Source organism: Myotis nattereri (assembly GCF_964212035.1).
Source record: "Myotis nattereri genome assembly, chromosome: 16".
Lineage (NCBI taxonomy): Eukaryota > Metazoa > Chordata > Mammalia > Chiroptera > Vespertilionidae > Myotis > Myotis nattereri.
The window spans coordinates 44772716-44797279 of NC_138091.1; the positions used below are offsets into that span (position 1 = coordinate 44772716).

The 24564-nt window shown below is 49.5% G+C and overlaps 2 protein-coding genes across 4 annotated transcripts in view; one reads left to right on the plus strand and one right to left on the minus strand.

Moving 5' to 3' along the window:
* Positions 1-1443: 1443 nt before the first annotated feature.
* On the plus strand, positions 1444-13061 carry ANKRD40 (ankyrin repeat domain 40). The gene is made up of 5 exons (XM_081109134.1): positions 1444-1585; positions 7217-7365; positions 7765-8250; positions 9780-9961; positions 10659-13061. Exons 1-5 carry the CDS (start codon positions 1452-1454, stop codon positions 10803-10805), a joined length of 1098 nt encoding a protein of 365 aa, XP_080965260.1. The 5' UTR covers positions 1444-1451; the 3' UTR covers positions 10806-13061.
* Positions 13062-13873: 812 nt separating this feature from the next.
* The window catches only part of ABCC3 (ATP binding cassette subfamily C member 3), a gene marked incomplete at its 5' end in the record, with an annotated part of 43405 nt that continues 32714 nt past the window's right edge, over positions 13874-24564 (minus strand). For all 3 annotated transcript variants that reach the window (XM_081110554.1, XM_081110553.1, XM_081110552.1), the window contains 6 exons: positions 13874-15365; positions 17596-17790; positions 20391-20557; positions 21131-21289; positions 21459-21605; positions 23788-23889. In XM_081110554.1, the coding sequence (XP_080966680.1) occupies positions 15257-15365; positions 17596-17790; positions 20391-20557; positions 21131-21289; positions 21459-21605; positions 23788-23889 (879 nt within the window). In that variant the 3' untranslated portion in view covers positions 13874-15256. The remainder of the gene's footprint in view (positions 15366-17595; positions 17791-20390; positions 20558-21130; positions 21290-21458; positions 21606-23787; positions 23890-24564) is intronic.

The window sequence follows — 24564 nt, forward strand, 5'->3', positions numbered from 1 at the left end:
GTTCAGGTGACGTATCATGCTGGATCTGAGAAAATTTAAATTGGGGGACAAATAAAAATAAATAAAAAGCTCAGAGTTCCAAGTTGCCCTGGGGGTCCATTTAAGCTTGCTGTTACCATCACCTGGGGCATACTGTGTACTGTGTGGATTCCGCCATCACAACGAACAGACAGGTTGTTTTTCTTTAATAGCAGCAAGAAAAATGCTTGCTGTGCGGGCCCTGGGTAGCTCCAAGGGAGGGAAATGAGAACTCCATCCCTGAGTTTGTCCCTTCCTGTTTCAGCTCCTCTCTTTGTTCAGGCCTTCCTCCTTTCCACTGCAGGGCCATTTCCTTAATCCTCCTGACCCCATCTGCAAGGTGCCCTCGTGTGCCACACTGGAAAACCTCTCAGAGGCACCTGCGCTCAGCACAACAATGATTTTATTTTTCACCCGCTGGGCGATAAAGCAGGGCCACGCGTGCGCGGAACCTCATTAGATTGACCAGGCAGAGTCAGGCAGAAAACATCCTCTTTGCATCCGCACCATAGCTCTCCCCGAAGCTCCAAAAAGCCTCTTTGGTGGCCTTTCTTTTTTTCCTTACACGGCCTTCATGAAGAGTAACTAATTATGATTTATAAGCAGTAATACATGGCAGTTTACAGACTCGAGGCACAGTATACATATTTCCCCCGAAAGCCAAGCTATAGAAGACATCCATCCCTGTTAGGAGAAATGAGATGTAAAACCACGGGGCAATTGAAATAAATATTCGAACTAAATGGTCCAAGCACTGTCAGAAGAAGAAAGAGCCGTGTAATCTATCTCTGCAGTGACGGGCATATAATAATAGGATCGTTTTCGGTCCATTTCCCCATCCTGCTGGGCAAGAGCTGGCTCAAATAACGAGAAAGGCTCAAACGACCTGGAGGGGAAAAACACACACACAAAAACCCAGCAATTATTTGTGATGCCCGGTAAACAGCCTGCGCCAGAGGATCAGGCTTTCCTGGCTCTCAAGCATGCATTTCCCCCCCTTTCCACGCATCTGTCCTCCCTGGAGCCGCGGGGGTGGGGGGAGGAGTGTGGGGAGGGGAGAGGCGTGTCTAAAAATAGCGCAAGAATCAGGGCGGCAGACCCAGCGCAGCGGTTACGTAAACAGGCGGCGCGGCCCGGACCCAGGGCGGAACGGAAGCGATCGGGGTCGGCGTTGTTACTCTGAATAGGGTCCCCCGGAGCCGGCCTGCGGGAGGCGCGGCCGGGGCGGGCCACTGGGTCCGCGGGGCCGGGAGCAGCAGGAGGGCGGCGGGCGGCCGGCGGGAGGGAGCCGAGGCCCCGGGCCGGGCGCGGGCGGGCGGCGGCGGCGCGAGCAGGGCGGGCCAGCCCCGCGCTCTCCCCATGGCCGGGAGCGGGCGGCGGTGGCGGCAGCGCTGACGGGCCCGGGGCGGGCGGGGGCCTGGGCCGCGGGGAAGATGAGCGCTGGCTTAGAGCAGAAGGAGCAGCAGGAGAGGCTGCGGGAGGCCGCGGCCCTGGGGGACATTCGGGAGGTGCAGAAACTGGTGGAGAGCGGGGTGGATGTGAATTCCCAAAACGAGGTCAACGGCTGGTAAGTGGGGAGCGGGGAAGGCCAGGGCCAGCGCCGCGGGCCGGGCCGTGGGGCGGCCGCCCGGGACCTCGGCGACGCCAGCGAAGGCGCGGCCTGGCGCCGGGACCCCGAAGTTGTGCGCTCGGGAGGCCAGCCCGGCCCCCCTGCCCGAGGGAGTCGGGAGCGCGGAAATCGTGGCCCACGTGGTCTTCCCCGGGCAGCGCCACCCCCCACCCCCCACTCACTTGGCCTGAAGGGTGCTGGCTGTGGTTCTCGCGCTAATTGGGAGTTCACCCCAATTCCGGTGTTGGATTGTTTTGCCATAGGACCTATGGCATAGGTGCTCCTGCAGAACGCGTGTGTACAGCCCAAAGCATAGATGAATCTTATCAACTAGCACGATTTCTTTTCTCAAGAGCAGAAAAGAAAAATCACTTGCACCGCTGTTCTGCTCCGTTGTCCCCCTGCAGCAGTGACTGCTGCTGCCTTCAGCTGCCTGTTGAGGGAAGACTCATTCATTTATTCTTTGGAGTGTTTTCTTTGTCTAACTGTTCCAGTTTCAAATAGAGAATCTGGTCTAAGGCTTTAGATACTTGCCTGCACTTAAGTCCTTCCCGATGAAGTAAGGAGTCGTTTTAAGATGTGCTGGTGGTCCAAGTGTGAGTGTGCAGTTACTGAATGTGTTATTCTGCCCTCTTCACGTTTAAATTTGTTTATTTTTATTTGATCCTGCCTATTTTGCTAGCTCAGAGTTCAAGTTAAGTTTGCAAATGTTATCTTTTAAAAGTGGAATCATACATTTGGAACTGAAAGGAACATTGGAGATGGGTTCCTCCCCAGAGAGTAACTTGCCCTCAACACAACTGTTAATGTGATAGCCAGGACCAGACCTCACAAATCTATCTCCCTCCTTACCCTAAAGAAAAAAACGGGAGTAGCTGTTGAGAATGCCAGGAAACAATAGATGCAGCTGCTTTGTTTAAAAGTGTTTGCAGACGAGCTTGCTGTTCTGTGTGTGCCTTTCCTGAGCGTTTCTGGGCGGCCCACCAGCTGGGAATCCCTGTTGGGGCCCTGGGAGGCAGCCTTGTACAGATGAAGGAGCCTGGGCTTGCCTGCAGGCTCTTCTTCCTGCCTCACTGATTGAATTTATTGGAGTCACTTCATTTTCCAATTATGTATTTCAGGAGAGTGTTGTAAGCGTCCAACGAGATGAAGCATAATATAAATAGCTGAGCTTGCTCAGCAGCACACACGAGGTTCTAAGGGCTTTACATAATATTATGTCATTCACAACCACACAGGGACATAGCTTTTGTTATTCTCTCCATTTCACAGATTAGGAAACTAAGGCCCAGAAAGATTAAGTAATTTCCCCAAGGTCATAAAGTTGTACTATCTATGGAGCTAGGAAATGAACCCAGCCTTGGACTCCAGACCCTGCTTTCCTAACCATAGTGCCCGCCACATAACAGGTGCTGTTTAGAAAAGGAACTACAGGCCCAAGGTCCCAAGGACAGCAAGCCAAGACTTTATTGCAGTTTAAAGCCCCTCCCAGAAAGGTGACTGTTAATCAGATTAGGAATTTCCTCATCCACACTAGTGAGGTTATCTACCTAGTAAGACTCCTGCTGCTCCCAAAGAAAAGTGCACTTGTCTGAAAAATACAATGATCCGTCCTTGTCTTACATCAGCAACTTTCTTGTCCTGCTCAGTTTCTGCCTATTAAAAACCTTTCTTTTTTTTTTTTTTTAACAGCTTCTCAGAGCTCCCTTCTATTTGCTAGGTGGGATGCTGTTCAATCCTGAATTATTTTAAAAAAATTTTAAATTGATTTCAGACAGGACTGGAGAGGGAGAGAGAGATAGAAACATCAGTGATGAGAGAAAAATCATTGATTGGCTGCCTCCTGCACGGCCCCCCACTGGGTGTCGAGTCTGCAACCTGCGCATGTGCCCTTGATCAGAATCGAATCCTGGACCCTTCAGTCCACAGGTTGACGCTCTATCCACTGAACCAAACTGGCCAGGGCAATCCTGAATTATTTAATAGAGCCAATTAGATCTTCAAATTTACTGAGTTGAATTTTGCTTTTTAACAGTACTCAGTTAATATAAGTTGAATCTGAAGTAACCTGAAGAAGCTTCTCAGAGATTTATTGGGACAGATGTCTAATCGCCGCCTCAAATTCAAGGTGTCAAAGGTTGAATTCCTGGTCTGCTCTCATCCCCTAATTGCCCCAGGCCTGCTCCTCGGGGTCCTCATCTCAGCGTCTGAGGTGCTCAGGCCAGAACCCTCAGTGCCAGCCTTGCTTCTGATCTTTCCCTCACACCCACAGCCACTCAGCCGGCGAATTCTGACCACTTCTCGCCGGCTGTACCACTACATCTCTGGTACAGAGTTGCCATCATTCTATTACCTGGGTCATTGCAGTGGCCTCCTAACTAGTCCCCTTACTTCTACCCTGATCCCTGACAGTCTTCTTCAACATAGAAGTCAGAGGGATCCTAACTTAAAACGGAATTTGCATCATTTCACTCTGCTCAGGACCCTCTAATGCAGTGGTTCTCAACCTTCTGGCCCTTTAAATACAGTTCCTCATGTTGTGACCCAACCATAACATTATTTTCGTTGCTACTTCATAACTGTAATGTTGCTACTGTTATGAATCGTCATGTAAATATCTGATATGCAGGATGGTCTTAGGCGACCCCTGTGAAAGGGTCATTCGACCGCGAAAGGGGTGGCGACCCACAGGTTGAGAACCGCTGCTCTAATGGCTCCCATCTCACTCTAAGAGCCCACGGAATCCTATAGTTCCTACTCCTGTCCCCGATCCTCCTGCCTCGATGCCTCATCTCTGCATTTGCCCCTTGCTTTCTTCATTCTGCTCTCGGCCTTGCTTTTCCTGAAACATGAGGCACAGCTCTGATTTAAGCCCTTTGCGCTTTCCCTTCCATCTAAAAATGCTTTTGCTTTCTCACCTCCTTCAGGTCTCAGCTTAGATATAACCGTGGTGAGCCTTTCTTTGGCTCCTCAGTTTAAAATTGCACTATGCCCCTCCCGTACCCCTAGCATCCCCTACTTCCTTTCCTTGCTTTATTGTCCCTATAACATTTCATAACGCTTGAGAATAGCAAGCATACTGTTTGTTTTGCTTATTTATTTGCTGGCTGCCTCAGTTTCTTCATCTGTAATATGGAAGGAACATTGATAATAGTACTGAACTCGTGGGTTGTTGAGAGGATTAAATAAGTTACTATCTGTACTGCTTTTAGACCAATGTCCAGCATGGGAAGCATTATATCTGTGTTTATTTTATGAGCAGTGTGCTGGATAAAGATTACCTAAGAAAAAACCAAATACTTACTCTCTAGCAGAATGGTTACTGCTTTCAGTTCTTAGTTGCTCAGTAACCACAATTTCAGCACTGATGAATGATGCCCAGGGCCTCTGGTCTGAAATACTTCCCAGCACTAATAGGATATTCTGACTGCAAATTTAAAGCTTAGAGAGTTGAGGTTCAAAGATAGAACTCCCACGTCGACTATAATTTAAGTGTCATGCATATCCCTTGGCTTTAAGGAACAAGTATAATGGCTCAGGAAGAATTTGAAAAGATTGCCTGGTTGCAGTGGCTCTGAGTTATGACTGCCCAGAGCCACACAGATCTGGACTGTAGGTGATTAGGGCACAGGGCTGGGGAGCCGTGCTGACTTAACCCCACTTGACATGGTGCTGCTTTAGTTAGCTGGTTTGTCCCAGAGTATCAGACCCACTGGCAGTCCATTACCTCCTTCCTCTCAAGCTTGTCATGAACAAGTTTGTCATGATTTACTACTGGCAAGTGAGCACTTATTTCCAAAGGGAACATATTTTTCTCATCATGCTCCATTCATTTTTGAGAGCTGCTGATTATAATTATTTACTTTCCAAGCCTATGCTACAGACATCCACACACAAACACACCGTTGGCTGCAGTTTGCCCAGAATGCATTGAATCCTTCTACTAGCAACACCTACCTTGTTCTTGGTTCACTCACTCAGCAAATATTAATTAAGCACTTGTATGTCTAAGTAGACCCTTCCTTGTCTTCCTGGAGCTTATGTTGTAGAAGTCTAGATCAAGACTCTGGCCTTATTTTTCCCAAATTGGTAGTCATATCGTCATGGAGTGCACCTTAAAGGCACTTGAATAATCTAATTCTAATGAATCTATTGTAGAATGCCACTCTGGTACATCAGTGGAGTTGCTCCCAGCCAGCCAGACAGGCTAGCTTTCTGTAAGTCATAAATATCAGGGTACCCAGGGTAAAATCAGCTTTTTCCTGGAACCAAACGAACTTTCTAGATATATTTCCCAGGTGAGTGACCTAATTCTCACTCTGGTACATATGTTCTATTCTTTTCCATACCTGTATTTGCCTATAAGCACTAAAGGTATTTATCTCAGTTCAATTAGAGAGTTGGTGAATGAGGACATTTCAAAACAGTGGGAAGAAAGTCTTCCATGGTATCATTCAGCTTTGACAGTTGGGTATGAATTTAGTAGCTCTGAATCCTTTCATTTCGATTAAGATGGAGTATTTGCTGGCATGTTAATTATGTTTCTATACAGTGTTAAAATAACAGCCCTTCAGTGTGTACATAACCCCTATGTGTACAATATTAAAGAATTAGTTTTACTTAAATGACTATGGTAGAAGAGTTCTTGAAATTTTGGTGGTTGATGTACATTTTTAAATGCCTTAGGAATTAAAGTCTGTGCAGTGCCTTACGTATAAGCAGATGAGGGTGTGTTTGTCGCCTTCTGGAGAGAACAAGAGAAGCCAACATTTTTAAAAATGGAAATTTAGCCCTGGCTGGTTTGGCTCAGAGGATAGAGTGTCGGCCTGTGGACTGAAGGGTCCCGGGTTCAATTCCGGTCAAGGGCACATGCCTGGGTTGTGGGCTCAATCCCCAGTAAGGTGCATACAGGAGGCAGCTGATCAATGATTCTCATCACTGATGTTTTTCTCTCTCCCTCTTCCTTCCTCTCTAAAGTCAATAAAAATATATTTAAAAATAAAAATGGAAATTTGGAAATCCTTCTTTTTGAGAGTGTGAAGGAAAGAAAAAGAGGAAAAGATTCAGACAGGAATATTCTGTATTACTAGTAAATCATTTTAGTGGCAGAGCAAGCTTGTAGATACAAGATAATTATTTCCCTGATAATATTTAATCTTCAAGTGATAATTGATGCATATGAAGCCAGTTTCCATAGTCCCTAAAACAGGAATGTGCCAATATAAAGATATACTTTAAAGAGATTGGGACAATCAAATGAGCAATACTGATAGACTAACACTCAGCAATACCATTAGAGTTATCCAGCCAGCCAGCCTGTCAGCCTTCTGGAAGCCATTGAAATGAAAGCTCCTAGGACAAATTAGTTTCTCCCAAGGGCCAGCAATGAAATTTAAAAATAAATTTTAAGCATAGTAAATATTTTGATCATCTGCTTTCTGTAAAGAAAAGTTGAGATTACTAGCCTGGTTTCCTGGTCCTAGCCGAACTCTTGCATATATTTATTTGCTAACGTGTAGAATTTGAAATCCCAAATCACCTCTCCTTTTTAAATTACTCTCCCCCCTACCCCCCTTTTTTTTGGGACAGGACCTGTTTACACTGGGCCTGTAAACGCAATCATGGTCAGGTGGTCTCTTACTTGTTAAAATCAGGAGCCGACAAAGAGATTCTTACCACAAAAGGAGAAATGCCAGTCCAGTTAACATCAAGGAGAGAAATCAGAAAGATAATGGGAGGTGAGTCTGAGTTTTGGGGCAGCTTTTGATTTTGTCAAACTGATTTAAGTAGTATTATTGGCTGTATTCTTTTTTTTTTTTTTTTTTGGCTGTATTCTTTATGCGATTCAAGCAACCAGTCTGCTTCTAAAAGCAAAGACTGTATGACTGTGCCAAGATAGTAATTCTATGTTGTTTCTGGGAAGGTAGGCATTATAAGTTTTTTAATCTGTAAAATTTAAGATGATAAAAACGATAATCATAAACCTAATGAAATATTCTTTTTCTTCTGACTTGAAGAGGCACAGAACACTGACCATGGAATTCTGTCATATACCAAAGCGTACTAGGTTTCACAGGACACTCGTTTCTTGCCCATTTTTGGACTATGTCTAGGTTCTGTGTTTTCCTCTTTTTCAGTGGAAGAGGATGATGATGGTGACAACCTCCCCCAGATGAAGGAGTCAGACCTGCCCTTTGTTCCCAACTATTTGGCCAGTCCAGCTTTCCCTTTTCTCTACACCTCCGTGGCAGAGGATTCGGCCCCGCTGCAGAATGGGGACCCCTCCACACCCCCTGCCACACCCCCTGCCTCACCCCCTGGAGACAGCTCCCCTGCATTGCTACCCCCTGGGGACCCTCCCCCACTGGGGGCCTTTCCGAGGGAGCACACCTCTTTGGCGCTGGTGCAGAATGGGGATGTGTCTGCCCCCTCTGCTATCCTCAGAACACCAGAAAGCACAAAACCTGTTTGTCAGCCACCCGTGACTCAGAGTCGATCACTGTTCTCTCCCGTCCCGTCCAAGCCACCAGTGTCTCTGGAGCCTCAAAATGGGACATACGCAGGACCAGCGCCAGCATTCCAGCCATTTTTCTTCACTGGAGCGTTTCCTTTTAATATGCAAGGTAACTCCTCGTCAGCAACCGCCTCTGCAAATGGGCAGACAGTATCCAGAGCTCCAGAGCTTTCCTTCCTGGGTTTTTGGGGGTGGAATGTATTTATGTTAAATATAATTACAGATTTACAGAAGAGCTGCAACACTAGTATACTAGTAAGGAACTCTCTTTCCTCAAATTGTTTGCCTTTTGCCCCTTTACCTTGAACTGTTTTTCCTAAGAATAAGGATAGTCCGTTACATAATTATACACAACACAATGATCAAATTTAGGAAATGTAACCTTGATACAGAATACTGTTTTCTAATCCATAGTCCGTACTTAAATTTTGTCAGTTATCTCAACAATGCCCTTCATAGCCATCCTCACCCCTCACCTCTGCCCCTGCCCCTGCCCCCCCATAACATTTAGTTACCGTGTTGGTTTAGTCTCCTTTAATCTGGAACACTTCCAGCCTTTCTCTGTCATTGTGGACCTCAATATTTTTAAAGAGTTGAGGCCAGTTATTTTGAAGAATATGATTTCCTGTCATTCTCTATTTACTAGTTGGTATTCTACTGTAAAGAAGGGCTTTCTTTTCTCCTCCATTTATATCAGCATGAACGCAGATTCTTATTCTAGTCATTTGGGTTATAATCCATTGCTATTACTTTGATGTTCAAATTATGTCACATTTGCCCAGAGGGCGCTTCTTTAAGCCAGTTCCTGTGTCCCTTGGACATGTCACATCCTTTTGGACCACTACCTTACTCTCTTGTACAGCAAGATGTTTACTCCCAAAGCCAAGGCTCCTCCCTTGGTAAAGTGCACTGTACTCAAATCATAATTATACTTTAATTTTTATTAGTAGCTTTTTGTCCTTTTACTGCACTTAATACAAGGAATTTCATATTTCATAAATACCTTTAGATCCACAATCGTTAAATCTTTTTAGAGTAACTCATGTACCATATCTTGCCTGTGCCTTTTCCCCTCTCTCTCCTTCCCTGCTTATATGTAGTTTAACTCCCAAACCCATTCTTAAGCCTTTACCTTCTTAGTTCCAGCAGCAGAAAGAAATGATCCTCTGTACAGTTGTGATGGTTGTCCCCGCCCCAGCCCACCTCCACGCCCCCTTTTACTTTTTTTTTTTTTAATATATATTATTGATTTTCCACAGAGAGGAAGGGAGAGAGATAGTTAGAAACATCGATGAGAGAGAAACATCGATCAGCTGCCTCCTGCACACCCCCTACTGGGGATGTGCCCACAACACAGGTACATGCCCTCGACCAGAATCGAACCTGGGACCCTTCAGTCCGCAGGCCGACGCTCTATCCACTGAGCCAAACCGGCCTTGGCCCCTTTTACTTTAGAAGCACACACAGGCTTAGGTGCAGGAAACTGCCAGCAGAGCCAGAACTGGGCTTGAGCAAATCTTGCTGGTGCCTAGCTTTTCCTCATTGGGTGGCACAAGCATCTTCTGGAAAAGGTCTTAAATTACTTAGGCTGATTATGCCAGAACCATCCATTAGTATTTCTCTCTTTTTTTTTTCTAGAGCTGGTGCTCAAGGTGAGGATTCAAAACCCATCTCTTCGAGAAAATGATTTCATTGAAATTGAACTAGACCGACAGGAGCTCACCTACCAAGAATTGCTCAGAGTGAGTTGCTGTGAGCTGGGTGTTAATCCAGATCAAGTGGAGAAGATCAGAAAGTTACCCAATACTCTGGTCAGAAAGGTAAGGCAAGGCCTGCTACGCCTGAGGGGTCAGTTGCTTTCTGCATTTGGAAAATACCCAGTTTCCTCCTTGGTTATGAGTCATAGTTGAAGAAATGAAGATAATGGAAAAGGAGAGAAGGGTTGTTTTCCAAATATAACCATTGAGCTTTCTCTCTCTCTCCTGGGTCCATAAGGGACATTGGCCTTTTTGGTTTTTGTTTGTTTCTTTGTTTTGTGGCCTTTTTGAAAGTTGTAGGATTCCAGAGAGAACATTCTGACATACCATTCACGTTTCCATTCAGTTGTTTCTGTGTGGCTCTATAAGGAGTATCTTAGTGCACCATCAGAATGAGGTTAAACTACAGGGCAAATCCACACGGATGCATGTGTGGTCCTCCCAACATCTCTGGGTTTTTTGAGCATCAGGCTCTGCTTCTCAGAGCACGTGAGTAAAACTGATTCCTGCATTGCCTCTCCCTTCAAGGTGTGCTCATCCGATAGCAGCTGCGGCTAAGGGCTTCCACCATTCCAACCAGCTCACGCCCCTGGGCCTTTCCTGCACCGTCACTGACGGCCGCAGGGATTTTTGTTTTTGTTTCTGTGTTTGTTTTTAGGCTTTAAAATGAGCCAAGAAACTGATATCAGTTCAACACAGCATACCAAATAGAAAGAGACAAGTGGCTCCTCTTAATCTGATTAACCTATTTTTGTTTTAGGACAAAGATGTTGCTCGACTCCAAGATTTCCAAGAGCTGGAACTGGTTCTAACAATAAGTGAAAATAATTTTCTGTTCAGAAATGCTGCATCCACACTGACAGAAAGGCCTTGCTACAACAGGAGAGCTTCAAAACTGACTTACTAATGCCGCAGGGACTTTTATCACTGAGTATTGTGACAGCGGGTCACCTCTGGGCCAAGGACAAGCCATTGATCTCAATGCCTTGGATGCCGGAGGGCCGCTGGTGCCACTGAGTAGTGTACACTAACATTGTCCTGCCAAGGTGGAAGCCCCTGACCCTCAAGCAGTGGTGCCACTCTTCCAAGCCTCTTGGTGCACAATAAACCGATTGCTCAACGCTGTGAACAGTGGAGAAGTGGTCTGGAGAGGCAGGAGCTGGCGGTTCCATATCCAGTGTGTTTTACGTGCAGCATGTAAGAGAGCGGTCCGCAGTGCTGAGAGAGTGGAGCCTGTTTCTAGCCACTCCTGTTGACAGTGCACCTGAAGGGCCAGGATGCACTCGGCTTGGTGATGCACGCTCACAACTGTCCTGAAATGTGAACCGACTTGAGGAAAACGGGAATGCACAGGTGCTAGACAGATGGGTTTTAGTGTGGCTTGTGGCTGTGAGGTTCCATATAACATATTTATAAATGTTACTCAGGTGAAAAGTATTTAAGGATACAGTTACCTAATTGTAAATATGCTGTTAACCAAAAGAGCTTCCCCTCCCCCACTTTTTCCTTTGTAAACACTCATGGCTCCTCTGTCTCCAGTCGGCCATTGCCAAGCCCTAGACTAGCACCTCTGCATTCACTTCCCTTTGTGGTCACTAGAGGGCTCTCCGATGCCTTCCAAAAGAGCAACCGCGGTTTTTGTTTTGTTTTGTTTTTTTTAACTGAAGTGATTCCTGCCATCTTCGTGTTTAATTGCACCATATGAGAAGAGCACAAACATTGCCTGTCCATGTTCTCTACTTTCATTTTCCACTAGAAATGAAAAGCAATTTTTGAGACTGAATCTGTTGCTGTTTTAAAGGTTATTGTAGGAAACTGAGCTAAAGGAGTTAGGATATTTATTTTTGTATAAAAGATAAAGATTATTTTGAAATTATTAGGATTTTTACACAACTCTGAAATCTGTTGCTTTTGTAAACAAATTGTTTTATCTTAGGGATCTCCCATAACCCCCACCAATCCAATACCCCCCACAAAGGCAATTGCAAGTCTACCAGGCTTTGTTCTGAAAAATGAAAAACAAAAAGTGCACACCTGATTAAACTCTTGAACATGGCATAATAATTTTTAGAAGAATGCATTCAAGGATTCTTTTCCTTCAGTGTCATTAATGTGAACAGAAAGCCACTGTCTTGTTGAACAAACAGCTTAGCTTCCGATGTGAGAACGAGCACAGACGGGAGAGCAGGGGTTTGAAGCCAGCTGTTGAAGGGCACCCTGCTGTCCTAAGAAGCTTTTCCCCATAGTGCCTATAGTTTCCAAAGAAACTTCACTTCCTGACTGTGTTACCTTCATTGGGTGGAGAGAGAATGTGCAGAAGATGTCAGGGGAAGAGAATGCGGTGCTAAGATGACGGCCTCCTGCTGCCCCAATGCGGAGCTGAGGTGGAGTGTTCGCAAGGCCAGCTCCACGGAGTCACCGTTCAGGGACCGACCGAATGTGTTTCAGCACTTGCTGATGGTGACTTACCCTTGTACAGTGTTTGCATGGCAGAGTAAAGGTTACTTATTACTCACTCTCTCTGAGGTACTTTAAAAAAGAAACCTCCCTTGTGTTGCAAACCAATCAGAAGCTAGTTTATCTAGACATGCTAACCTCTCTCCCCCTTTCCTTTAAAAAAAAGTTTAATGATAAGATTAGTTCTGTCGTGAAAGAAATAAATTCAGTATTAACTCATGTCTAAGTCACTGGGGTTAAAGCTTCCAGGCATCCAGATCGGTTAGCGATTCAGAAGCAGTGGAGGCCTCGCTTGGGGGTGACCTACAGAGGAGCAGCTCCGGGCATTTCCAGGGCTTAGGAACAGAGGGAGCCAGGGGCTGGCGTCTCAGGTGAGAGATGGGCCCTACGCGGGTCTCCTCTATAAAGCCCTCTGTGGTCCAGTGCCCTCTATGTATGGCCGTAGAATAAGACTGCACAGTTGCTGGTAGGTGAGTCTAAAGTCTTAATCTATGCATTCAGAGAAATATTTTTATATGCTTTGTGTAATTTATAACAAAGGGTTTTTCTTTTTAGCTCTGTTACTGTGAATTCCCCCCTCCTCCACTGCATATTTAAAGCATGTGTTCATACTGTGGGCAAACATTCACTGAAGATAATTTTCTTTGTGCATTGCTGACTGTTCAAATATAACAGGTATTATTAAAATTAAATATTAACTGACCAAGCCCATATTCTTTCATTTTGGCTTCCTAAACAGCACTTTACTTCTACCCATAGGGGGTTTAAATGGTTGGACAGTCCCAGGGACCAGACGCGGTGGAGGAAGCATGGGAGGGACCGCTCCCTACCTGAGCCTCCTGCATCCTGCTGCTGTGGTGCTCACGCCCTGTCAGTGGCGCCTGGAGACAGATATCTTGTGCGGAGTCTTCCCTCCCATTCTCAGCAGTCAGCTTCATTTCCCCGGAGTAGCTGAGCCAGCTAGATGGAGGTCATCCTATTAACTACATTTTTTTTTTTTTTTAAATATATTTTATTGATTTTTTACAGAGAGGAAGGGAGAGAGATAGAGAGTCAGAAACATCGATGAGAGAGAAACATCGATCAGCTGCCTCCTGCACATCCCCCACTGGGGAAGTGCCCGCAACCCAGGTACATGCCCCTGACCGGAATCGAACCCGGGACCCTTCAGTCCGCAGGCCGGCGCTCTATCCGCCGAGCCAAACCGGCTTTGGCTTAACTACATTTTTTGATTATTCTATTTACTTCACCCAACTGAGCCTCTCCTTCGGGCTGTCAGCACCTGTCTTGGCCTCAATGAGCTCAGAAGCAAACTCCCTAGACAGGAGAGGAAAATACAGCTTTACACCTTCATATCTTCAGCTGAGAACGATGCTGAAGGAACCTGCATTTCTGTAGGTTTAGGGCAGCTAGAGCCTCACAAAGCAGACGTCAGGCCAAATTGATCTAATAAATCAGGGCGCATAGCAGAGACCTTTTCTTAGCACCAAGCAGAGGAAGAATAATATGGGCATTTGTGCTTTCATACTTGCTTTATCACAAGGATGGAAGTCTTCTTCCATACACTCATAAACATCCTGAGCCAAAAGAGCCTGCCAAAAAAAAATTGTGGTTAACCTTTAACAAATGGGCCTGTAGCACAGGCTGCCCCAAGGCACAGAGCAAAACCAGATCAAAGGAGGCCTCTCCACACCTCCTGCAAACCATTTAGGGTGGGGGAAGAAGACAAACCGTCACCCACAACCAGTCACATCTTACCAAGGATGAAGACTGCGGAAATGAAAGAGGAGACCAGGAAGCTAAGTAACAGAGAGAAGAGATCCATTCCAAATAGAAGGTCTTGTGCAGGTAAACTGACCCACAGAAAATAAACGGATGGATTGCTCAAGAAAGCAAAACCCACCCCTCATCTCATTTACCAGCCAGGGATCGTCAGGGCTGCCTGCGTTCCTCCCGCATTCAGCTTCAGCCCGACTGAGGAAGACGGATGGTTCCGAGCCGCACTGGCTATGGAGACCTGTCTGGAACAGACTTCTAAAGGAGTGAGGAAATGAAGTGCCAGGCACTTTGCGGCCCCTAGAGAAGCAGGCTTACAGGTCTGAGGGATGACATAAACGCGGAGGTGTTCCCAGCAGCTGTCCCAAGAGGCCTCAGGTCAGATTTCAGGGACTTCATTTCTCACCTTTTTATAGTATCTGCACAGCAGAGCGGGAACTTCTGGCAATTTCCCAGTGAATTTTGGCTGTGAAGACAATATTTCCAGCCCAAAGCTCTTGGGTCTGAAGTCTTCAGATCATTCCAGCCATGTAGATGTATACTGAAGTCCACCTCCGCCTCTCCCCCTTCCTCCCCGCCTCCTTCCGAGGCCCTCACCCTCACCCCTGTGACCAGGCGGAGACAGCCTGCCCCGAGATGAGTGTTAGTGGCCACGCAGCTTCATTTCACCACTGTTCCATTTTTAATGGATTCAGGCCAGCACTCCAGAGTACAGGACTCGGTTCTTAGGGACGGCCTGACCTGGCAAGCTTCTGTTTCAGAAGGAAAAAGCTTTATTTTTTTTTTACAAAAAGACTTCAGAATAGAAACTATGAAAAGTCATCTAGGGGTAGGGAGGTTGCTCCATGAAGTGATTGCAAGCAGTGTCGTGGGGACAGAACAGGAGGCTGGGAATCAGGAGATCTGGGGACTAGTCTGGGCTCTGCCTCAAACCATCTGCGACCTTGGGCGCGTCAGGCACCCCCGGAGCCTTGCATTTCGCACGGTTTTCCCCCGGAGCGTTTCACAGGAGCAAAAGTCCAACAAATGCCCCCAGCTACCAGGTTTATTCTGCAGACACAGGTGGTGTCCTTTTCCTTTCTGAGGAAAACCAGGTCAGCCGGGAGGAAATCCCAGGAATCTCTGTTAGGCGAGACCAGCATCTCTGGCCATCCCATAGAAGATGCCTCTGGCTGCGATGAGGTTGGTTGGAGAATCAAATTCAGCGACTGTCCCTTTGTCCAGCACCAGGACCCTGGCCAAAAAAAAGAAGCAGTCAGGTCTCCGTCAGCCCAGACCTGGCCTCGTAGCCCGACCCTACCCTTCTGGGTACTGCTCAGGCCCTGCAGTGACATGCCAACCCTCCCACTTCAGTCAGCCCCCCCAGCACAGCCGCTACGCCCCCTGTGCACACTTGCAAGGCCGGCTATTTTAGCCGCTCCGTTTGCTCTCCTGGCAGATGAGGCGGTTTCTGGGATCAAACACAACGTTCCTATTCATCTCTGTGGGCCGGGGCTCCGAAAACCTTCCCTAATGAGCCTTTCTCCGGGCCAGGGTCACAGGACTGTGCGTGGGGGCGCCACGGGCCTGTGCGCTGGGCCCTGTGTGCTTCCATCTGCTTTGTGCCAACTCACAAAGGCACACGGCGGGAAACCGGGCTGCCGTGAGCCCTGACACTGGAATCTGGGGCTGTGGCTGCAAATCTGGCTGCCGCTGCCGGGTGGATCTCCCCCACCCACACACATACAGTCAGACCTCGGCCTGGGGTAGGTAATCACCGGGTGCACCTGGTACAGGGCCCACAGGCTGGCTCCCAGGGTGGGGCAGGAGTGGAAGGGCTCTCCCAAGCCTGGGGAGATGCCCCTGGATGGGAGGGTGTAGAACACACTCTGTTTCCCCACCCATGGGACACCCAGAAACATGTCCTGGGAAGAAGTGTGTCTGGGGACATCACTGCCTGGCCACTTCCCATACGGGAGCCCTGGAGACTGCCCTCTCCCTTCTCAGTACATGTAGGGTAAGGGATGCTTCCCCCTGGTCCTGGAAGTGCAGCATAGCAAGGTCTGTCCCTCTCTCTCCTCATCTTGGTTCCACCGTCTTCTTTGCTCTTTGTACTTCAGCCTCATGTGCCTTCCTACCTCAGGGCCTTTGCACGTGTTGTATCCTTGGCCTGACATTTTCAGCATCCTCCCTCTCCCATCTCCTCCCCCGCCTCCCAACTCCTACTCATCCATTAGGGCCTAGCTGGGGCTTCCCTTCCGTAGGAGAGAAAGAGTCCTGGCTGCCCTGGGGAAATGGGCTTCCTTGAGCCCCCACCCCACGGACCCCTGCTGCCTTCCCGCAGGGTCTAATTACATGGACAGTCACATGGGTATTTGATTAATTTCTGTCAGCCCCACTACCACTCCCAAGGCCAGTTTGAGCCTTCTCCCCGCAGAGCTGCTGGTGAAACCATTCTCATTTGGGCCCGAAAAACAGACTCGACTCGCTCAGCCCAGCCCTGTCCCTTATCTGGATCCAGGGCCCAGCACTTCCTGCCCACCCTCCCTTCTCTTCTCCAATGGGGTCCTGGGTGGGAGTGGGGAGTACGGTGGGGCAGGGATGGAACAGACAGCATAGGGCAGTGATGGCGAACCTCTGACACACGAATTCATTTTTTTGGTTGATTTTTCTTTGTTAAATGGCATTTAAATATATAAAATAAATATCAAAAATATAAGTCTTTGTTTTACTATGGTTGCAAATATCAAGAGATTTCTATATGTGACACGGCACCAGAGTTAAGTTAGGGTTTTTCAAAATGCTGGCACGCCGAGCTCAGAAGGTTCGCCATCACTGGCGTAGAGCATTCTCAGCTTGGTGCCCAGGCGCCTGGGGCTGTGTGGGGACACTTCTGACACAGGGACGACAGCTGCCCATGGCCCGTCCATGGCACGGTCTCCCCCTGCCCATGCCCTGTGGGTGTTTATTTTGTGAAGGAAGGTCTGGCGGTATACTCACACCCTCCTCCTTCACCATAGATTGGTGGCCGGGTCCTGCCTCCCCCGTCTGCATTCTGAGCTCCCAGGCCTCCATGGGGCCAGACCGCTGGGCCAGCACGGCTCACTCCCATGAGGCATCTGAGTCACCCGGCCCCTCCCCTCGTTCTCAGCACCGCCCTCTGACATTGGGCGCCACGAGGGAGTAGGTCACGGTCTTTCTGTTTGGCCGAGTGAGCTGCCTCTCCAAAGAAGCCATCGATTCCAAGGACAAGGCCTCCTTCCCAATCCTCTGAGGAAATGGCCCTCGGGAGAATTCCAGTAAGGAGCTGGGGAGGAACCGGACATTTCCCGGGATCTCCTGTCACTGGCTCTGACTGTAGCCCTGAGGGACTGGGGTTCAGGAAGGTTCATCCAATGGCCCAAGGTCACACCTCTCTCCCGCATCCAGATAACCTTCCCACTGGCCCAGGCGGCCCCAGCAGCCCCCCCCGCTGGGCGCCCCACCTGGTGTAGTCCATGATGGTGTTGAGCCGGTGCGCGATTGTCAGCACCGTGCAGCTCTCGAACTGGGTGCGGATGGTGGCCTGGATGAGGTCGTCGGTCTCCAGATCGATGGCGGCCGTGGCCTCGTCTAAAACCAGGATTCGGCTCTTGCGAAGAAGGGCTCGGGCCAGGCACACAAGCTGCCGCTGACCCACACTGGACATGGGGAAGGCAGACATCACCAACTGGGGACCCCCGGCCTGCCCCCAGGCCTCACGCTCTGAACGGTTTCTGTCTCCTCTCCTTCCCAATGGCCCAGGACTAACCTCTTTCATTTCTACCCCAGCCCTGACTCCCTGGACCGGGAATCGGAGCAGGGGAGAGGATTAAGGTGGGGCCTCGAGGATCGAGCCAGTGCTCAACAACCCTGTCTCTGGCACCTGGCCACTTCTTTCTTTGCCTTCTTCCTCCTCCTTGCTCCTCAACTAGTGCCATGATGTTTCTCTGCTTCATTCTATCAGTCATTTACACCTTAGTAAGAAATACTTAAATGGCTCTCTCTGGATATTTGCACAATGTCATCTTGCTGAACCAAATATCACACAATTCAGATAGCCTCTCCTGCCCCCATGGGAAATACAGGCCAGGGCTGTGGGAACGAGGAAGGAGAAGGGCAGGGAAGGACTTGGGGGACTCCCCATGTCTGGTCACCGGGGAGATGGAGGAAGGGCAGGATGCATACCTTCCACCTCTTCCCTTGGAAGCCAGAGCTAGTGAACAAAGTGAGGCTGTGTTCCCAACCACAGAGGCTGCAGCAACCCCACACCCAAGGACAAATACCTCAGCCCTGCCCAAAGGGGTGAGTCACCACAGCCCAAGTGAAGGCCAGGCTCTCTCCCTGGCCCATTCCCACAACTAATGAAGGTTTTGGCCGCAGAATGAGCCGCCAGATAGAACTCGGGATTGATTTATGGTGGGACTGGCACAGGATACAGGTTCTACTTAAAGCAGCTACAAGCTCAGTGAGGGAGGCAGGGAGCCCATTTCTGTCTCAGGTCCTGGTGTATGTGGGGATCGAGGGGATGCTCTGGGGAGGTGCTGATGGCAAGCAGGAGCAGGAGAACGGGCCAAAACACAACCCTGGGGCGCGGGGTCTGGAAGTTCAGGCTTGTCGGCCAGCTATGCCCAGCACGGCTGTGTAAGTGAACTCCCGTTAAAACGCCGTCTTCCAGGGCTGCCTGGGGAGGCAGGGACATCCCATGGGTGGCTACAATGCAACAAAAAAAGGTTTGGGGCAAAAGCCCCTACTCTCCTGAGTTTCTGCCCCTCCCCTTGCTCTCTGAGCAGCTTTGGGCAAATAATTTTATACGTTGGAGCCTCATTTCTGGCCCACAGGGCTGCAGTCAAGATTAAATGAGATAGTGGAGGCCAAAGTGTTTTGAGCACCACTCAGTGCTGAGCAAATGTAAAAGGTTTCTGGTTTGGTTTTTGAGTTCTGGAGGGAGTCCAATGGTACGGACCAAGTAGAAGAATAAGAATATGAACAGCTAAATTCTCCAGGAGTATATATAGGCTGAGCACGTTCCATTTAATCACAATGACCCTGAGACGGCTCTGTCCAAATGGCAGCCATTGGCCTCAGGAGGCTATAGAGCAGTTGAAGTGTGGCAAGTCTGAAGTGGGATGTGCTGTAAACGTGAAAATACACATGGGATTTCCAACTTAGTAAGAAAAAATGTAAACTATCCTAATCACTTTCATGTCCATTACATGTTGAAAATATATTTTTTTCTATATATCAAGCTAAATAAAGTCCGCTGTTAAAATTTATTTCACCTGTTTCTTTTTCCTTTTCTTAATGTGGCTACTAGAAAAAATTTTAATTACACACACGTGGCTCACGTGATATTTCCATTGGGCAGGACGGTGCAAAGAGGTAGGGGACCGTCATTACTTCTATTTTAGCGTGGGAGAAAAGGAAGCGCACAGAAAGGTTAAGCAACTTGCCCGAAATCACACAGCTAACACAGGTATGGGATTCTCAAGCTTTTAGACGCAGTAAGGAGATTTCTGGCTCTCCTTGAGGCACAGCCCAGAGGCCGGGGATATAAAATCTAAGGCTATAAAGAAGCAAAGAAGGAACTAGAGAGCTCACGTTCCTAAACTACAGACGAGACTGCATCCATCTGGGAACATATGATTTGCCTAAAGCACTGTAGTTGTCCTCTCACCTGCTCCACAAGTTCAGTTCACACCCCTGCCCCTGCTCCCCATCTCCCCCCATCCCTCCCCCAGCCAGCTCCCCCGGCCAGTGTGGCATTGAAAACCTACAGGACAGCCTTGGCCTGTTTGGCTCAGTGGATAGAGCGTCGACCTGTGGGCTCCAGGGTCCCAGGTTTGATTTGGGTTAGGGGCACATGCTCAGGTTGTAGGCTCAATCCCCAGTGGGGAGCACGCCGGAGGCAGCCGATCAGTGATTTTCTCTCATCATTGATGTTTCTATCTCTCTCTCCCTCTTCCTTCCTCCTTGAAATTAATAAAAATATATATAAAAAAACACACCTATAGGACAAGTCTGAATAGGGCTTTGGAATCTCCCAGACCTGGTTCAAATCCCAGGCCTGCCTTTTCCCAGCTATATGGCTTTGGGCCTGCCTCAGTTTCCTTCCAAGAGGGACCATGGACCACCTCTAGGGCTTATGGGAGGAGACAGTGAGATGGTGCATGCCTGGCACACAAAATGTATTCAAGACAAACAATGCCCCCTAAGAGCACCCAGGCTGATGGGAGTGGGGAGGGCCGGAGGGGGCTGTTACCTGAGATTCTCGCCTCCCTCAGAGCACTGGAAGTCCAGGCCTGCGGGCTGGGAGCTCACGAATGTTTTCAGGTGGGACAGCTCCAAGGCCCGCCATATGTCTTCCTCCGAGGAATTGCCGAAGGGGTCTAGGTTCATACGCAGGGTCCCCGAGAACAGGATGGGGTCCTGGGGACACATCAGGGTCTTAGAGGGAGGTAGTTTGGGCCCCACCAGGAGCCAGGGGGTGAAAAAAAAAAAGAAATTTGAGGAGGCAGCATTCCCACCCTGTCCCCAGCCCTCCAGGAGGGAGGCAGTGGCCACGGAGATAGAAAATGCCTGTGGGGAGCGATAAACCTCAGCTTTGCCGTCACTAAGCCCTCTGCTACAGCAGGGACCCGCGCGCTAATCTGAGTCCGAAGTGTCCGCTCAGCAGAAAAACGCCCCAGAGGAGCCAAAAAAGGGAAATGCCATTTAGAGCCGAGAAGCAAGGAAGCCGGGACCGAACATCTCGGCAATAGGCTGCTTTAAGGGGTCCTAGGGCCCTGGCCCCATCTGCTGGCCCCGGAGATTGTAGGACAGGGTCTGATTCGGCCAGGGGACCCCTGACCCTCCCGGATCCATAAGAGGTGGCCGCTCTGTGGCTCTGCTCCTGCTGTCTGGCTCTCCAGCCTCGAGGTCCAGTCTTGCCTTGAGGAACAGGGCTGGGGTCTGCCCCCCAGGGTAACTGGCCAGTGTGGCCCGTCCATGTCCGGTTCATACCTGGGGGATGATGGTCAGCTGAGAGCGCAGGTCATGGAGCCCGATGTCCGCTACGTTGACGCCGTCGATGCGGATTTCACCCCCTGCGGCCTCCAGGAGGCGGAACAGGCTGAGGGTCATGGATGATTTGCCAGCTCCCGTGCGGCCCACGATGCCCACCTGGAGGGGGTGGGGAGCGGCAGTCAGAGGGAGGCCCAGGGGTCAGTGGGGGCACCTCCTGGACTCCCCTAGAGAGGCCAACAGACAGCTGGGATGGAGCACCCGCTCTCCCAAAGACCCACTCTCCCCACGAGGGGTACAGGCACGTCCCAGGCACAAAACCACCCACCTTCTCGCCGCCGCGCACGCGGAGACTCAGGTCCTTCAGCACCAGATCCAGGCCCGGCCGGTAGCGCACGGAGTAATTCCGGAACTCCACCTCACCCCGCGTGGGCCAGCCTGCAGGAGGGCGGCTGCCCTCTACCACCCAGGGGGCCTGGCATGAGGGGAAGATGAATAAGAGTGCAGGTCACACACCATGAAGCCAGCCTTGCTTGGAGGTAGGGGAAGCCAGATTGTCAAACAAGCAAAGCAGCCCTGGCCGGTGTGGGTCAGCTGGTTGAGCGTTGCCCTGTGCACCGAAAGGTCACCTGTTTGATTCCTGGTCAGGGCACATACCCAGGTTGCGGACTCGATCCCCAGTATGTTGCATGCAGAAGGAAACCAATAGATGTTTCTCTCTCTCTCTCTCTCTCTCTCTCTCTCTCTCTCTCTCTCCCCTCCTCTCTTTCTAAAAAGCAATAAAAGCATTTTTTTTTTTAAAAAAAAAGCAGTAAAGCAGTCAGTACAGACCTCCCTCTCTCAAGGAGGTGTCAAAAGATGGCCCAGCCAGTGTGTCTCAGTGGTTGAGCATTGACTTATGAACCAGGAGGTCACAGTCTGATTCCAGGTCAGGGCATATGCCCGGGTTAGGGCTCGAGCCCCAGTAGGGACATGCAGGAGGTAGCCAATCAATGATTCTTTCTCATCATTGATGTTTCTATCTCTCTCTCCCTCTCCCTTCCTCCCTCTGAAATCAATAAAAACATTGAAAATAAAAGTACTATGCCTTGTATTTAAAAACAAAACAATGAACAGCAGGGTTGCGGGGGTGGCGGGGGGGGGTACAGAATTTTTTAGGATATGGAGACAGGATCATGTGTATAGATGGGGGAAATGGGAATGCTAGACATGAAAGGGGAGAATCTGAAGATCCCAGGAGGGGAGGGTTTGAGGGATGATGGAAGGTGCCTGGGAAAGGCAGGGGTAGATGGAGCCACAGGGGCAGGAGAGGTCCGGCTGGGAGGAACCAGTGGGGTGGTGGCTCAATGGAGACCGACGAGGAGAGAGCTCCAGTCACAGAACCCATGCCTTCCAAGAAAGGAGGGGCCATTTCATCTGTGTGTCACTGAGAGGTAGAACTAGACAAGAACAGAAAAAATGTCCCCTAGGTTTGGAACCAGGGAGGTCATGGGTGAGCGGCTTCAGGGGAGCGATAGGGCCAGAAACCAGACGGCAGGGGGCAGCTGAGCCCAGCGATGCTGAGGAGAGCGTTTGTAGACCATATTTGAAAACAAGCTTCATGACGAAGGGGAGCAGAGAAACGGGGCAGTGGGATGCAGAAAGGGAGGGTTGGCTTGTGTGTCTAGATGGGAATCATCCAACAGAGGGAGCGAGGTGGGCTCATGGGAGGGGTTTTGTAGAGAAAGAGGGAGGAGGGCAAGGGGCCTGAGAGCACTGGTGCTGGTGGGAGCATCGAATCCAGGCTAGATGAGCTGATGGACAAAAGGACAAAGACAGATGTCACAGGATGGGGAGTCCCCATGAGGTCAAAGTGCTGTGATTGCGGAGGGTTTGGAATCCATGAGCTGGGAGGGATGGGAAGGATGGTCTACACGAGGGATGCGTGGCACAGAGATCTCAGGGATGGGCAGCTTCTGGCACAGAGAGGTCTGGGGTTGGAGCCTGGGAGGGTGCGAACGGAGAAGTCGGAATCTCTCAGGAGAGGACAACTCCCTCCCCAAGCAAAGGGCAGGCTGCGCACCATTGCTCCTTCCACCAGGCCGATGGCTTTGGCCCGATGCTCACCTTCCCTGCTCATCCCGGCTGACCGGTCCTCTTTGGGTGCATCACCCCGGAGCTCTGGTCTTCCACCCACACCCTGCAGCGTGTCTTACCTCCCCCACGACATCGGAATCTGCTTAAGGGCAGAGCCTGTCTTGCTTCATTGGGAACCATCTATGCCCTTTAGCAAAGACCTCTGGTTGATGGCCAATCAGGATCGAATGAATAAATGAATCAATAAAGAGCCACTACTGCTGGCTTTTGAGCTATAGCAGTGGTTCTCAACCTGTGGGTCGCGACCCCTTTGGGGGTCGAACGACCCTTTCACAGGGGTTGCCTAAGACCATCGGAAAACACATATATAATGACATATTGGTTTTGTGGTTAATCACTATGCTTTAATTATGTTCAATTTGTAACAATGAAACTGGGGGTCACCACAGCATGAGGAACTGTATTAAAGGGTCGCGGCATTAGGAAGGCTGAGAACCACTGAGCTACAGGGATGGTGGGCTACTGAGAACCCTTCCCCAGCTATTCCAGACTCCCCACCCCAGGTTCACCCCGGTACACACCTCGGTCTCCGTCTTGGAGTACTCCTTGACTCTCTCCACAGCCACAATATTAGACTCCAAGTCGGATAACATCCGTATCATCCAGTTCAGAGAAAATGTCACCTGGCCAAAGGGATTGGGTCATAAATAGGGTGACCTCTCCCTCCCCCGCCGCCTGCAATGGCTTTGGGAGGAGTTCAGACTCCTTGATTTTGCTCCCCTCCCATCAGTGACCCAGGGGGGCCTGGGCAAGTCCATAGGGTGTGCCACCGAGGGCTCTACTCACGACTGCACCTCTGACCGGGACAGTGCAGACTCACTAGTAACCAAGGGCCAACGGGGCTAGAGTTTCCCAAACTTTGATATGCATGAGAAAGGCTTCCCAGAGAACCTTGCTGCCGAGCCAGGAAGATTCTGTATCTCTAACAAGCTCCCAGATGATGTTGCCACAATTGGTGCTGGGACCAGACTCTGTGTGGCAAGGAGTCTTGACAGACATGCAGGATCCTGAGCCCCTTCTTGGGCGACTGGTGTCAGAATCCGCGTTTTAACAAGATCTCCAGGTGACTCATCGGCACATGAAAGTTTGAGAAGAATGTGATTGGCTTCACAAAATTCCAGTTGCCAGTAGTGACCTGCCCAACCTCCAGCCCAGGGGCTCTTCCTGCAGGCATGTGAAATGGGGTGTCTTCCAGCCCTATACCCCCTCCCCCAGGAACCGTCAGGGCGGAGGGCCTTCTAGATCTTGTGCTCAGGCAGGACAAGTTCTGTTTGTGTTTTGGGGCCAAGTGCCAAGAT